The sequence below is a fragment of the Leucoraja erinacea genome, chromosome 15, assembly GCF_028641065.1.
Source record: "Leucoraja erinacea ecotype New England chromosome 15, Leri_hhj_1, whole genome shotgun sequence".
NCBI classification, from domain to species: domain Eukaryota; kingdom Metazoa; phylum Chordata; class Chondrichthyes; order Rajiformes; family Rajidae; genus Leucoraja; species Leucoraja erinaceus.
This window is the reverse complement of record NC_073391.1, coordinates 34,976,463-34,992,196: the sequence shown is the minus strand read 5'-3', so window position 1 is coordinate 34,992,196 and position 15,734 is coordinate 34,976,463. Positions and strand designations below refer to the sequence as shown.

At 45.5% G+C, this 15,734-nt stretch overlaps 1 protein-coding gene across 1 annotated transcript in view; it reads right to left on the bottom strand.

The window, feature by feature from the left end:
* The window catches only part of cfap43 (cilia and flagella associated protein 43), a 70,154-nt gene extending 54,795 nt beyond the window's left edge, over window positions 1-15,359 (bottom strand). Inside the window, exons 1-8 of the mRNA XM_055647131.1 lie at window positions 15,165-15,359; window positions 13,702-13,955; window positions 11,994-12,090; window positions 10,665-10,832; window positions 6,914-7,064; window positions 5,653-5,815; window positions 2,079-2,200; window positions 840-971 (exon numbers count right to left, since the gene is read on the bottom strand). Coding sequence (XP_055503106.1) covers window positions 840-971; window positions 2,079-2,200; window positions 5,653-5,815; window positions 6,914-7,064; window positions 10,665-10,832; window positions 11,994-12,090; window positions 13,702-13,955; window positions 15,165-15,193 — 1,116 coding nt within the window. The 5' untranslated portion in view covers window positions 15,194-15,359. The remainder of the gene's footprint in view (window positions 1-839; window positions 972-2,078; window positions 2,201-5,652; window positions 5,816-6,913; window positions 7,065-10,664; window positions 10,833-11,993; window positions 12,091-13,701; window positions 13,956-15,164) is intronic.
* Window positions 15,360-15,734: the final 375 nt, after the last annotated feature.

Genomic DNA, 15,734 nt, shown 5'->3' with positions numbered 1-15,734 from the left:
CAATAAAGAGTTCTGGAGAGATAAGGAACTTCAGATACTGGTTTACAACAAACACACACAAAGTGCAGGAGTAACTCAGCGGGTCAGGCAGCATCATGGAGAGCATGGATAAGTAACGTTGTGGGTCAGGGTCCTTCTTCATACTCAGAGGGCTGTGTGTTCAGAGAGGGCGAGATTGGACAGAGTTCTGAGTGTAATTCGGGTTCCTGGATGGTGCGTGAGCGCCATCCAGTGTTCACGCCTGTGATCAGGAAATCCTGACCTTGATCATTTACCTTCCCATTAGTTTATTGTCATATACACCAGGGAGCAATGAAATTCCTCGTTCACATGAAGCTCCCAGATTAAACACTATACATACTGTAATGATAAATACAACAATAAATATAATGACAAATGGTACAACGTTGTAATGCAATTGTAATGCAAAGTTGTAATGCAATCTAAACTAATGTGTAAAACATTTTTGTGAAACATAAAGTACAATAAAGGAATCTATTGATGTATCGATTGAAAGAAACATCTGCCCATCGATCTCCCGTTCACACTTGTTCTGTCATCCGACTTTCCCATCTATTATCTCCACACAAGAAGCAATTTACAGAAGACAATTGTCCAACAAGCCCACCCATCTTTGGGATGTGGATGGAAACTGCTCCCAGGGAGAACTTTCAAACTCCACACAGACAGCACCCAAGGTCAGGATCCAACCCGGGGTGTCAGGCGTTGTAGAGCAGCAGTTGCACCAGCTGTACCAAAAAAACGGAATGAGTTAGAGTTAGGGGTAAGACCACGTTGTAACTCTCCGGGCAGCGGATGTGATAGAGGTGATTCATTACCTCCTCAGTAGCAATGAGCAGCGATGTGTGATCAGATGAAAATGTAATATTCCTAATCGATGAAGCCGCAGACCAGCACTCTTCAACCTCCAAATTGTGGAATTTGAACGTGAGGCAGTAGAGTTTTCCATCCTGAAAGATACATGAATGTTTAGTTATGAACACATTTGCACAGAGGAGTGAATTTTATGCTATGTAATAACAAGGAACTGCAGATGCTAGTTTATACCAAATATCTTTGATTTTAACAGTGGGAGTGGATGAAAGCAAGGGGAAGGGGAATGCTAAGATCAGGGGCATAATGTCTGATAGTGCAAGAGTTCCTTAACCAGTGCACCCCAAACCCCTGACCCACTTCGTCCAATGGATTTATTTTGCACTGACAGTTCACTAATGATGGGATATGGAAGCAGGAACGACACATGAGTTAAACTATGTTATCAGAGGTCAGGTTGAAGACTTATGGCTTCAGGAGTTTTGGAAAAGTGGAACTGTAGGTTTTGGGTCAAATAATCAAAACCATTAATTCTTGGTTAAACTTCAGCTCCACTTACATACATTCTATAAAAACAGACTAACTTGCTGAATTGAAATTTCCCAAAGCATGACTTCTGACCACCCCAATTCCAAACAGTAGTTCAAACCCCACTGGTGCGAGCAGTTTTGGGCCCCATATCTGAAGAAGGATGTGCTGGCATTGGAGATGGTCCAGAGGAGGTTTACATGAATAATCCTGGATATGATTGGGTTAATGTATGATGAATGTTCAACGGCACCAGACCTGCACTCACTGGAACTTAACATTTACCAAATAGTGAAAGGCCTGGTTAGAGTGGATGTGGAGAGGATGGTTCCATTAGTGAGATAGTCTAGGCCAGGGATAACAACTTCAGAATAAAAGGATGTAGCTTTAGAAAGGAGATGAAAATAATTTATTTAGTAAGAAGGTGGTGAATCTGTGGATTTCATTACCACAGACTGCAGTAGAAGCCAAGTCAATGGGTATTATCAAAAAACAGCGGTTGACAAATTCTTGATTAGTAAGAGTGTCCAAGGTTGTGGGGAGAAGGTAGGAAAACAGTGTTGAGAGATGAAAGATAGAACAGCTATGATTGAATGGCAGAGTAGACTCGATGGGCTGAATGGCCAAATTCTGCTCCTATGAATTATGAACATGGTGTGCTGGTCCTAGGACAGGCAACTGTAGTGAAAATAGTTGGGAGCATGCTGAGTCCGTACCTTCCCTGCTGTAAACAGTCCCTTTGTACTGAATGCCAGCGTATTCACGGAGCACGGCTGTAGGGTGGGATGTATGTTCATCCTGATGGTCGATGTAGGCCAATCCGGCACATTCCCCGCACCTGAAACAGGGGACGAGAACGCAAGATTTTTTTATTGGACACACTTGTAAAACAGGGTGGAGCGAACAGAGAGATGGCAAGGCTTCATTCAAAGGGCTTGAATCTAGATTCCAGGTGAGACATTAAATGGAAGTTTGTCTGCACGACCCATTGAAGGAGCTGCCGGTCAGAGGATTCCTCTTTGGAATGGAGACTGAGGAGTGACCTTAACGGGGTGTGTAAGATCGAAAGGGCATGGATAAATGTCACACTCTTTTTCCCAGAATTGAGGATTCGAAAACAAGAGGGAAAAGACTTAAGGTGAGAGGGGAGAGATATAAGATCAGCTTTTGTTTAGAAGATATGGAATGAGCTACAGAGGCAGCTGTGGTAGCAGATATAATTACGACTTTTAAAGGAGGTCTGGGCAGATATATGGATCAGAAGGGTTTTGAGGGATATGGGTCAAAGGCAGGCAAATGACTAGCTTATTTTGCCAACTTAATCAGCATGGTGGGCTGAAGGGCCAGTTTCTATGCTGTACAACTCTATGCTTCTCAGACTCCTCTGACCATAATTCCTCTCGCAATCAATCTCCCATGTTTGCAAGATCCCACCAACGGAATCATAACTATCATTGAACAGACACAACTATTTTTGTGCATTGAGCAGACACCTGAAAAACATCTCCATGTCTCTGCTTTGAATCAAAAGTTATCAGTTCAGAGAATTAGCCAACAGGCTCCCAAAAACTATATTCTAGTTTCAGAGGAAAACACAAAGTGCTGGAGGAACTCAGCGGGTCAGGCAGGATCTGTGATGGGGAATGGCTTTTCCAGCTTTCCTTCTGATGTTGCTGTCCATTGTAATATGAATGATGTTTGACACCATTCTCAGTAACTATCCTACAAAAAGTACTTTACAACTTACAAGCCTTTTGGGGCATCCCAAGCATGCTCAGATCCTGCCATCACCAATGCTTCTTGGGGCATTAAAGGGGCTGTCCCACTGCGGTGACCTAATTGGTGACTTTAAAAGAGTTTAGGAGAGTTTGAAAAAGTGTCATGTTGAAGACCTCCTTCAACTATGCAAAAGACCTCCTTCGACCTCCTTCGACTATGTTGAAGACTAGCTTCAACTAGCTTCGACTAGCTTCGAGAAAATTGGACACCGAATAGTGGAGAGTGAAGATGACCTCCTTCGATCTCCTTCGACCTCCATTCGACTATGTTGAAGACTATCTACGACTACCTTCGACTACCTTTGACCACCCTCGATTCCCTACGAATAACATGCTGACCTACTACGACCTACTTCGACTAAACCTATGAGTAAAAAAAAAAATCGATTTTTTCCATGGCGACCTTTTTTTACTCGCGGGCATTTTTCAGCATGTTGAAAAATACGCTGCAATCTAGCTGAGGCTTCGAGTATGCGGGGACCACTCTAGAGCATGAAGGAGAGTTACAACGATCTCCTAGAACATCGTGTCGCCCATGCTGCAAGTATGAGTCGAGGGCGAACTCTTCTAAACTTGCCAATTAGGTCGCCACAGTGGAACAGCCCCCTTAGTCTGAGCGATAGATAACAGGGTAAACTTCCAAAAACAATCCTCTTCCTATAGCCAAGGTCCTTGATTTCTGGCAACATCCTTGTAAATCTTCCCTGCACTCTTTTCAGCTTAGTGGCATCTTTCTTGTAGAAAAGTGACCACTACTAGCTTAACACTCATTATTGGGGTGGAGTGCCTAGCTCCCTGTAATGGGAATCCTGTGCACTGATTGGAATTTTGAGGAAAAAGTGAGATGACGGAGGAGTTAGCAGAGTGTGCAGTGGTGTCATTACTGGGAGGATACAGGAAGTGCCGTCTCAGAGGAAATGAGCACTGAATTACCTATAACAATGCTTTTATTATGATTATATACGCTGCTACGGTGTACTGGCAATTCTCAAAAGTTAAAAACTAGATTTTCACATGTTTGATGTATAATTGCATTATTTTAATATGAAGTTTGATTTTTACATTATATTTCCAATATTGATAGGAATAAAAAATGTGGATAACTGTGGCTTAATTTTTTATTATGCATACCAGCACCTTTTTTCTACAAACAAGCACTGCTGATAACTAAGATAGACATAAATGCTGGAGAAACTCAGCGGGTGAGGCAGCATCTATGGAGCAAAGGCATAGGTGATGTTTTGGGTCGAGATCCTTCTTCATACTGATGTGGGGGTGGGGAGAGGGAAAGAAGAAAGGATGAGGCGGAGACAGTAGGCTGTGGGAGAGCTGGGGAGGGGAAGGAGGGAGAAAGCAAGAACTACTGGAAATGGAGGTCAATGTTCATACCGCTGGGGTGTAAAGTACCCAAGCGAAATATGAGGTGCTGCTCTTCTAATTTGCGATGAGACTCACTCTGGCCATGGAGGAGGCCCAGGACAGAAAGGTCGGATTCGGAATGGGAGGGGGAGTTGAAGTACTGAGACACCGAGATCAGGTTGGTTAATGCGAACCGTGAGGAAGTGTTGGGCGAAGCGATTGCCAAGCCTGCGCTTGGTCTCACCGATGTAGAGCAGTTGACACCAAGAGCAGCAGATGCAATAGATGAGGTTGGAGGAGGTGCAGGTGAACCTCTGCCTCACCTGAAAAGACTGCTTGGGTTCTTGGATGTAGTCGAGGGGGGACGTGAAGTGACAAGTGTAGCATTTCCTGCGGATGCAAGGGAAAGTACCAGGTGAGAGGGTGTGTGGGTGGAAAAGGACGAATTAACCTGGGAGTAATGGAAGGAGCGGTCTCTGCGGAAAGTCGAAAGGAGAGGAGATGGGTAGATGTGGCCAGTGGTGGGATCCCGTTGGAGGAGGCAAAAATGTCAGAGGATTATCTGTTGTATGTGACGGCTGGTAGGGTGGAAGGTGAGAAGAAGGGGGACTCTGTCCTTGTAGCAAGTGGGGGGATGAGGAGTGAGAGCGGAGCTACGGGATATAGAGGAGACCCTGGTGAGAGCCTCATCTATAGTTGAAGAGGGTAATCCCCATTCCCTAAAGAATGAGGACATCTCTGATGCCCTGGTTTGGAAGACCACATCCCGGGTGCACATGCGGCGTAGATGGAGGAATTGGGAGTAGGGGACGTTCTTTACAGGAAGCAGGGTGGGAAGAAGTGTAGTCCAGATAGCCATAACGCTGGGAACATAGAGAGGCAGGGAAGAGTATGTAATAAAAAGGAACTGCAGATGCTGGTTTATACCAAAGATAGAAACAAAATGCTGGAGTATCTGGAGAAAATGGGTAGGTGACATTTCGGGTCGGGCATCCTTGCTGTGTCTATAAGGGGAAAGTATGAATGGTCCGTGGCTAGACTTGAATTAAATAAAATGTTTCTCAAACACTGCTCATCCCCTGGCCACACCAGAGTTGGTGGATAGGATGAACATGATGCTCATTCCCAGCTGTAATTAAGCAAATTATCTTACCTATGATGAACGACTCAAGAGATGAACCTGCCACTAAAACAGCTTTATGCAGGTCCGCATCCACGTGTAACAGTTCCCCTTTCTTACAGCCCACGTATAAATCAGAGGTCGGGGTCCAGCAAACAGACACGGGTTGGACAATGGTCTTCTGGAGCTCTTGTGTCTTCAAACGAGAGAGATGAATAAAAATGAGGAAAATCAAAATGAAAGCATCCATGGTGACAATCACCCATTGTCGGGATCATTCTTCAGTGGTAGGTGATGGGAGGGGGGCGGGGGGGGGGATGATTGGAAGGTGGGTGGTGAGTAACAGTCTAGAGGTGAAAAGGAGACAAAGGTGCGTCAGAATAGGAGAGAAGAGTGAAATGTAAAACCGGAGGGAGGCCAAAAAGGTGAAAGAGGACAGGAGGTGGGAGGTGAAACAGGGAGGATAAAAGGAGACTTAAGACATTAGAGATACTGTATGGAATCAGGCACTTCGGCCCACCAAGTCCGCACAGGACATCAACAGCCAATTAACCTATAGACCTGCACGTCTTTGAGTGTGGGAGGAAACCGGAGGAGCCAGAGAAAGCCTACGGTCACAGGGAGAATGTACAAACTCTGTACAGACAGCACAGGATTGAACCCGGATCTCTGGAGCTATGAGGCAGCAACTCTACCACTGCGCCACTGTGCTGCCCCTCCTGGGGCTTGAGGATGGGAGACTAGTGTACAGAGGAGGGGAATGGAAAAGTATTTGTGCACAGTCACCCTGACCCTTTTTTTTGTAAGCGCAGGATTCCAGTATCTAAAGTTCTTGCGCCTTGGAACCTCCTATTCTGAACAGTTCAGCAGTGACCCCTGCAGGAATTGGACCTTTCTTGAGAAGAAGTGAGAGATTTGACCCTATGATGACATAGTGGTAGAACTGCTGCCTCAAAATGCCAGAGACCTGAGTTCAATCCTGATTAGGGGTGCTGTCTGTGTGGAATTTGTACATTCTCCCTGTGACCACGTGGCTTTTCTCCGGGCGCTCCGGTTTCCTCCCACATTCTATTGATGCGTAGGTCTGTAGGTTGATTGACTTCTATAAATTACCCCGTGTCTAGGGTGTACAAGTGGGATAACATGGAACTAGAATGCGGGTGATCGACGGTTGGCGTGGGCTGAAGGGCCTGTTTCCACACTGTGCCTCTAAAACTAAACTCAATGTGTTGACATAAATCAAACTCTTTGCTTTGATAGGCACACAGTTGAGCAAAACCACAAAGCAACTTACCACAAATGTCTTGGCCATTTCTCCCACAAGACCAGCCTGTGCTGATATTAACATCTTAGGTCCATAGTAAGCTAATGCATTGCAGTCAGGACTGATCCTAAAATCCTCATGAAATGTCATACTTTCATCCTCTGTAGGAAGCTCTACATTTCTGAAGATAAAACATTATTTTCTTCTGTTAGTGAAATTCTGAATTATACAAAAAGGTGACATCACTTACCAATTGATAACTACATTAAGATATGCAATTAAATATTAAACCAGAGAATGGTTGCAGTGTGGAAAGAGACCGTTCAGTTCATTATTCTGTTTCTATGCAAGAGTAAACCAACTAACTTCAGTCCTTGATACCCTCCCTGAGGCCCTGCAGTTTATTTCCATTAGATATTTATCCACGTCTCATGTGAACACTACATTTGAATCTACCTCCACAACTACACCAGGCAATGCATTAAATAAATGAATTCATCTTGGTTCTTTTTGCAATTACCTTCATTCTCTGTCCTCTTGTACTTGAGGCCCTTACCAATGGGAAGTTATCTCCATCTTCCATCTATGCCTGCTATGATTTTAATAACTCAATCAGATCCTCTTGTAACCTCCACTGTTGCAAGAAGAATCCCAGCTTGTCTAGTCTAGCATTATTCCTTGTATCATAGTAGAGTCTTTACATCTTTCCTGAAGAGTGGCACCCGCAACTGGACGCAACTGGACACTGCAGCGCGAGAGTCAAGTGGTGGCAGAGTGACACAGTTGTAATTGCCACTGCCTCACAACACCAGAGACCTGGGCTTGATCCTGACCTTGGCTGCTGTCTGTGTGGAGTTTGTACATTCTCCCTGTGACCTCATGGGTTTCCTCTAGATGCTCCGGTATCCTCCCACATCCCAAAGACGAGTGGGTTTGTAAGTTAATTGGCCTCTGTAAATTGCCTCTAGTGTGCAGGAAATGGATGCAAATATGGGAAAACATAGAACTAGTGTGAATGGGTGATTTACGGTCGGCATGGACTCAGTGCGTCAAAGGGCATGTTTCCATGCTGTATCTCTAAACTAAACCAAACTAAATCAAACTAAACTAAGAACGTTTAACCATAATCAGTATTGGGATCGGAACAAGTACATTCTTGCTAGCTGCAACATTACAGACTTATTAAATGCAGCAATATATGCAATGTTCAGTTATTCTAGGTAAACCAGACCATGATAGTGCAAGTCAAAATACATAGTTCAATGCACTTGGCTTGTATCTTATCCATATCTTTATCCACATATGTTTAAAAGTCATCATTGCATCTGCTTCATTCTAACTGCTTGATTCTCTAACATCTTCCTCTAACTGCTCGTTCCAGGTACATAGTACTCTTTGGCAGTTTGCTAACTCACTATCATCCATCTGACAATGCCAAACAAGGTTGAGATTTATGCCGTTGATATTTTACATTCTCATAGAGCCACACAGCACAGAAACAGGCCCTTTGGGACAACTTGCTAATGACAACCAAGATGCTCCATCTTTACTAGGCCTATATCCTTCTAAATCTTTCCTATCAATATACTTGTCCAAATGTCTTTTAAATGTATGATAGGATTATTGTAATTATTAATAAATGTTATTCTACAATATGTGTACAGTCTGATTGAGAAATAGAAGCAAGAATTATCCAAATAGCAGCTTGGTCTAATATAGCTCCTCTTTGTCAACAAAAGCACAAAACACAGGAAATACTGAAGAGAGCGGGGGGTGACTGAGAACATTTCAGATTAGTGACTCATTATGTTTCTCTTTAGTTGTTTTTCACTCTGTCCCAGTTTCTGCACGCTTCGGTTTATTCTGCCATCAACACCCAGTGAACCAGAGCTCCAGCTATTTACCCACTCTTCCTGCTACAGTCAAAACTAGTACTCCCAGATTGAACTAGTACTCACAGACTGAACTAGTACTCCCAGACAGAACTAGTACTCCCAGACAGAACTAGTACTCCCAGACAGAACTAGTACTCCCAGACTGAACTAGTACTCCCAGACTGAACTAGTACTCCCAGACTGAACTGGTACTCCCAGACTGAACTAGTACTCCCAGACAGAACTAGTACTCCCAGACAGAACTAGTACTCCCAGATAGAACTAGTACTCCCAGACTGAACTAGTACTCACAGACTGAACTAGTACTCACAGACAGAACTAGTACTCACAGACAGAACTAGTACTCCCAGACTGAACTAGTACTCCCTATCAGACCAAGTACCTTAGGTAAGGACTAGTACTTTGGGTAAGGACTAGTAATCCCAGTCAGAACTACTACTTTAGCTAAGGACTAGTGTTCCCAGTCACGACTAGTACTTCAGGTAAGGACGTACTTTTGATTAGCACTCCCAGTGAGAACTCGTACTCCCAGTCAGAACTAGCATTTTAGGTCAGAACTAGTACTTCCAGTCGGAACTAATATTCCCAGTCAGAACTAGTATTCCCAGTCAGAACTATTACTCCCTGTCAGAACTAGTACTCTCAGTTGGAACTAATACTCCCAGTCAGAACTAGTATTCCCAATCGGAACGAGTACTCCCAGACAGAAGTAGTACAGGTGCACAACCTTTTATCCGAAAGCCTTGGGACCAGACACTTGTCGGATTTCGGACATTTTCGGATTTCTGAATGGAAGATTTTTAGCGTAGATTAGGTAGGTAGCGCGGGCGGCTTGAAAAGTCTGGAACGGCTGCCTCCTCCCCGGAGACCGGGGAATCATTGTAAATCATTGCATAAATGTTAGTCAGTTAGTTTGGAGGGATTTTATGTGGTGGTGGTGGGGTGAAGGGGGAAACTTTAATTCTTAGTCCCCTACCTGGTCGGCGACTCCCAACATCGCAGAGCTGGGGGCTCCGTCCGGCCGCGGGCGGCGCCGGTTGGAGCTCCGACCCCGGCAACTCTACCCCTGGCTGCGAGGCGCTCCAAATCCAGCGCCGCCCGCAGCCCCCAGCTCCGCGAATGTTGGGAGTCGGCGGCCACAGCGCCCCGGAGCTTACCGCACGGCGACCCGGTAAGGCATTGCCCGCTCCCCGCTGGTATCCCAGCGCTGCGACGCCGCCGACTCCCAACATTCGCGGAGCTGGGGCTGCGGGCGTCCGGCCGCGGGCGGCGGTGGATTTGGAGCGCCCCGCAGCCAGGGGTAGAGTTGTCGGGGTCGGAGCTACAACCGGCGCCGCCCGCTGCCGGACACCCGCAGCCCCAGCTGGGAGTTGGCGGCCACAGCGCTGCGGAGCTTACTGCACGGCGACCCGGTAAGGCATTGACCGCTCACCGCCTCTCCGACCAGCTAGGGGACTAAGAATTAAAGTTTACCCCTCCCCTCCTCCTTCACATAAAAGCCCTCCAAACTAACTGACTAACATTTAAGCAATGATTTACAGATGTTTAAGTGTCTCCCCGATCTCCGGGGAGGAGACAGCCGCTACAGTAGTACAGACCTGGGTTGACCATGGGTCGTTTCGGGTCAAGTTTGGCGCCAAACGCGAGCTTTGGTGTGCAGACAACATCCTGGAAAAAATGGCCGGTTTTCGGAGTTTTTCGGTTTCCGGAACTCCGGATAAAAGGTTGTGCACCTGTACTCCCAGTTGGAACGAGTGCTCCCAGTCAGAACTGCTGAATACCTCCAGCGCTTTGTGTTTTGATCAAGATTCCAGCACCTGTAATTTCTAGTGTGTCTTAAGACAAATGATCTGCTTAGCTACCACTCTTCAGCCTGTGTCACTTACACTTGTGTTAATAAGTGAAATTCATTGCAGCGTTCAATATTCCACACCAGCAGACAGTCGCAGCTGGCCAAGCACAGCTGCAGCTGGTTCATAGGGTTGAAGCACAGGACACATGCCTGCATCCGCATCATTGACTTGCTGCAGAGATTATGGCCCGTTTTCCAGTTCCTTAAGACAGTAGATAACAACAAAAGGAGATTGTCAGCGTCTGTCAGCGATACATGCATCGGTCCTTCTGCAAGAGCCAAAATGTTCAAGGCGTGGTCATCCCAGCAAAGCTATGAACATCAGACCTGCACCTACACAGGACATTAATGGTGTGGAGCCACTCATCTTATAGTTGCAAGTTGCTGTGTGGTTTCACATAATCCACATAAACAAATTTGGGGCAGGAGTTCTATGTTATCCCACTTTTTCATCCACTTCCTACACGCATGGGACAGTTTGGCACTTTTGCAACATAGCATTTGGTACATGTGACAATAAGTATCATTCATTCATTTACAGAGAGCCAATTAACCTACAAAACCCACACTTCTTTGGAGTGTGGGGGGAAACTGGAGCACCTGGAGGAAATCCATGCGGTCACAGGGAGAACGTGCAAACTCCACACAGACTGCCACCGAGGTCAAGATCGAGCCCGGGTTTCTGTTGCTGTGAGGCAGTAGCTCTATCACTGCACCACTGTGACGCCCAGTGGTATCACCATTGACTAACTCCTTGCACCGTGGTGACAAAGTACTATTGGCACATGTTACAACCAGCACAAGAGATCTACAACAAAAATAAATTATTCTGTATAGAAGAAATATTATAACTGTGATTAAATCACTCAACACGACTTTCCATCAATGAACTATATTAATTTCTTTAACCTCAATAATTTACTGAGGGAAACCCTCCAATGTTAAGATTGAATGAATTTGCCCAATGAATGTTTAAAGGAGCTTTATTATATTCATTGTACCAGGATCCTAGGGCAAGTCATGGGACAACCACAGTATAAAGCTCACCCTGTGTTGTCCCATCAAACTCTATAGGGCAGGTACAACAATTCATTAGATCTAGGGTTATGCTCCCTCTACATGGCCCTGTCACGCACTCCCTGGGCAGATAGATCCTGTGAAACAATGTAGAATAATACACTGCCCAATGGTCTGTTCTGGTCATTTTGTTCTGCACATTTCTCCTTCCAGCCCAATAGCAAGACTTTTTATTTTTCACTCCTCTGTGCATTTATTTAACTCCCCCTTAAACATATCCATGCTGATTGTGCCCCCCACAGGTTCAGATCACTGTAAAACAGAATTAAGTATCCGTAAAAGGTACCAGATGGTTAAAGTGAAGTCCGGGATTGAGGAGAAACTGGCAAAGTAGGATCCCATGTAGCTAAAATCCAGCAGTGTGTACTCCAGCTCTGCCCCATCTGAATAATACAAACAAACAACATTAAAAATGATTCAGGCCAGAAACTGGAGCTTCCCTGAAAACGTGCACCGGTGAGGCCTGCAGATTAATCCAGCATTTCTACACAATGTATTCAATTAATGCGAGAGTCAGTATTAGAACTGGACTTGGACATGCCAAGACCTTTCTCCAGGGGTGCAGGGTTGGACTGTGGATCGCAGGGGAGTGGTGGGATCCTTGGGTAGACAGGATGCAGGTTGGAGGGCTGCAGAGAGTGATTTAGTTTAGTTTAGCTTATTGTCACGTGTATCGAGCGACAGTGAAAAGCTGTTTTGTTGCATGCTATCCAGTCAGTAGAAAGACTACAAATGATTACAATCATGCTGTCTACAGTGTACAGACTAAAGTGTAAAGACGACAGGATAAAGGGAATAAAGTTCAGTGCAAGAAAAAGTCCATTGAAGTCCGATTAATGATAGTCCGAGGGTCTTCAATGACGTAGATGGGAGGTCAGGACTGCTCTCTACTTAGAGAGGACTGTGTTAAGGGAAATTTGATGACAGGTTTAGAGGCATATGGCAGATGGGACTGGCGTAAATGGGACATATTGGTCGGTGTGGGCAAGTTGGTCTGTTTCCACGCTGCATGAACTCGATGACTCTATGGTGAGATTCCCACATGACGTTTATATTCATCAAACACTCCCAAGCGGGGATGCCAATCTCCTTGCCCATTTACCCCAGGGCTGCCAAGGTGGCTGTTTGAAGGTCCTGACAGCTGGCAATTCAGCCCTGCTCTTTTCTGAGGTGATCTTCATACAAAGCATTCCAGGAGAGTTTGTACACAACGTCCTTGATACACTGAGACCTGCAATTAGTCGGCACCTCACGGGGTCTCATTTGTCTCTTCACTTTTAATAAAATCATTTTTGAAAGAAGCAAAAAAGGCACAGAAGAGAATGCGTAGGTGCAGGGGTTTTAAAGAAAGGCCCACTGCTGAATAAAGGCTCTCAGGGTGACCAGAACTGTACACTGTGCCCAAATGTGGTCTTGCTTCTATGATTTCTTGCAATTGTAATGTTAAGTCATAGATTCATACAACATGGAAATAGGCCCTTCGGCCCAATTCGATCACAAGATGCCCCAGCCAAGCTAGGCCTAATTGGCCGCATTGGCCCATATCCCTCTCAATCTTTGACATGCATGTAGCTATCCAAATGTCTTAAATGTTGTTATTGTACCTGCCTCAAATACCTCGCCTGGCAGCTTGTTCCATACACCCACCACTGTCTGTGTGGACAAATATGTTCCTCAGGTGCAGGTTAAGTGTTTGCTACAAAAAGCTGTGGAGGCCAAGTAAATGGGTATTTGTAAGGTAGAAATTACCATATTCTTGATTAGTAAGGGTGTCAGGGGTTAAGGGGACAAGGCAGGGGAATGCAGTTGAGATGGAAGGATAGTTCAGCCATGACTGAATGTCGGAGTAGATGATGGGCTGAAGGGCCGAATTCTGCTCCTATAACTTATGAACATAAACGTAGCAATAATAGCTGTCACATGGTATGTGGTTTATGGAGTGCCTCTGAGCCAGTTTCGGGAATAACCAGCAGGCGCGCTGCGAGGGAACTAACCAGTGAGGACCGCAGCCTTGCTCAGCTCAGGGAAATTGTACACATAGATGGACGGCTTTAACCTCTTCTCCGCGAAGGCCACGACTTTGCTGTTGCTGTTGGCCGTGAAAGCCCCAATGCTCCCTGTCTCGCACTTCAGCACCATCTCCTCCTTCGTTTCCGTGTCCACAAATATCAGGAAGTTCCCGCAGGGGTAGCATATTGTGCTGTCGTCGACAAATAGCACGTTCTGCGTGGTGTAACCCTTCACCCATCTGAAGAAGATGAATAGTAAAGGTGATTGCAGCTGCCCAGACCCATTACATTCCCCCGGTGCCTAACATTACCTCCCGCCTATACCAAGCACCCTTAGCAGAGGTATCCCAATTACACACCTTCACATTTGGAGAAATGGCCAACAATTTGGTCAAAGTGGAAGGTGTTAAATGAGTATCTTAAAAAAAGGTGGAGAGAAGAAAGATAGCCTCTTGTAAGTGCTGGAATGATCTTGGATAAGCAAACGATAAAACCTAGAGAATGTTACAGAGGTAAAAAGGGGTGCAGAGGCCAAAGGAAATTATGGAGATACTGTGACAATAATAAACCTAAATTGAATAGGAATAAAAAGGAATTCCTGGGATGTGTGCAAGAAAGATATCTAGATCAGAAACGAGGTAGTCTCAATATCTAAAATATATTCTGGATATTTTTTAGCTAGAACAGTGCAATGTTAAAGGTTAAATTAATTATCTTTTTAAACAAAGGCACATGGCGAAACACACAGAACTTTTTTTTTCTCTCGTTTATCATATTGCTCTCTGGTTACACATTCTGTTGTGCTGCAGCAAGCGAGAATTTCATTGTACTATCTGGGACACATGACAATAAAACGCTTGATTCTTGACTCTTGACCGATTTACACAATTGAATTTTACACAATTGTGAAAGCGATGGAGATCAATTAAAAAGAGGTTTGAAGGACAGAATGATAGATTTCTGGATATGGAAGGAATCACGGGTTAAGGGGATTGATGGGGGAAGATCATTCATGCTCTAGTTGAATGGTGAATGAGGCTGGAGGGGCAGAATGGCCTGAACCTGATCTTATTTCTAACATTTCTAAATGCTGAACTCATGCTGATCTCCACATTATATGAATAAATGTGAAGGGAGTCACTAGCAACATGAAAAACAACACTTTACACAAATGGTTATGGTCTGGAATGGACAATTGAGAATCAATCGGTGGTGAATTGATTAGAATCTGAAAGGAGATAATTTGGAGGTCTAGACATTGCATCTAGCTGGATCGCTCTTGTATGGTGCTAGTACAGTATCAATGGGCCAAACATCCTTCTTGATGGGTCAGACTGCCCAGTCCACAGCTTCAGCCACACACCTCCTTCCCCTGCCATTTTCTAGAAGTTCTTCCTCAACAGCGAAGGCCGTAAACAAAATGTTCATGGTTCTGTGGAGGGTCTCACCTGAGTGTAAGGGTATCTTTGTTCTGCATTGCCAGCTCTCTCACCAGCCGAGGATATTCCCAAGATGGCTGGATCGACAGGTGAGTGTGAGGGCGAGTGTGATGGACAGGGCAAGGGTGAGTGTGAGGGACAGGTAAACGATCGCAGCTGTCTCAGCCCCAGTCACACTTTCTCACTCTCACTCCCCCCCATTCTCAGTCCACGGTTTACCCACCCCCCCCCTCCCCCCTCCGATACTCACTCCTTCTCTTCTCAGTCTCTCTCCTCACTCAGTTCACTCCCTCCTCTCTGCACCTCCCCTCGCTCACTAGCTCTCCCACCCTGCCCTTCCCCTCCCTCTCCCTCCCCTCCACTTTCCTGAATCCCCACACCACCCCTCCCTTCCTCCTCTGCCCTCACTCCCCCCCCTTCCCTTCTCCTCCTCGGCCCACACTCCGTTTTCTTCTCTCTACACTCTGTACCCTTCACGCTTAAACCTCTCTCCCTCTGCTCTCTCACCTCCCTCCCTCACCCACTCCCTCTCCTCCCTCTCAATCCTTCACCCTCTCCTCTCACTCACTCTTTTCTCAC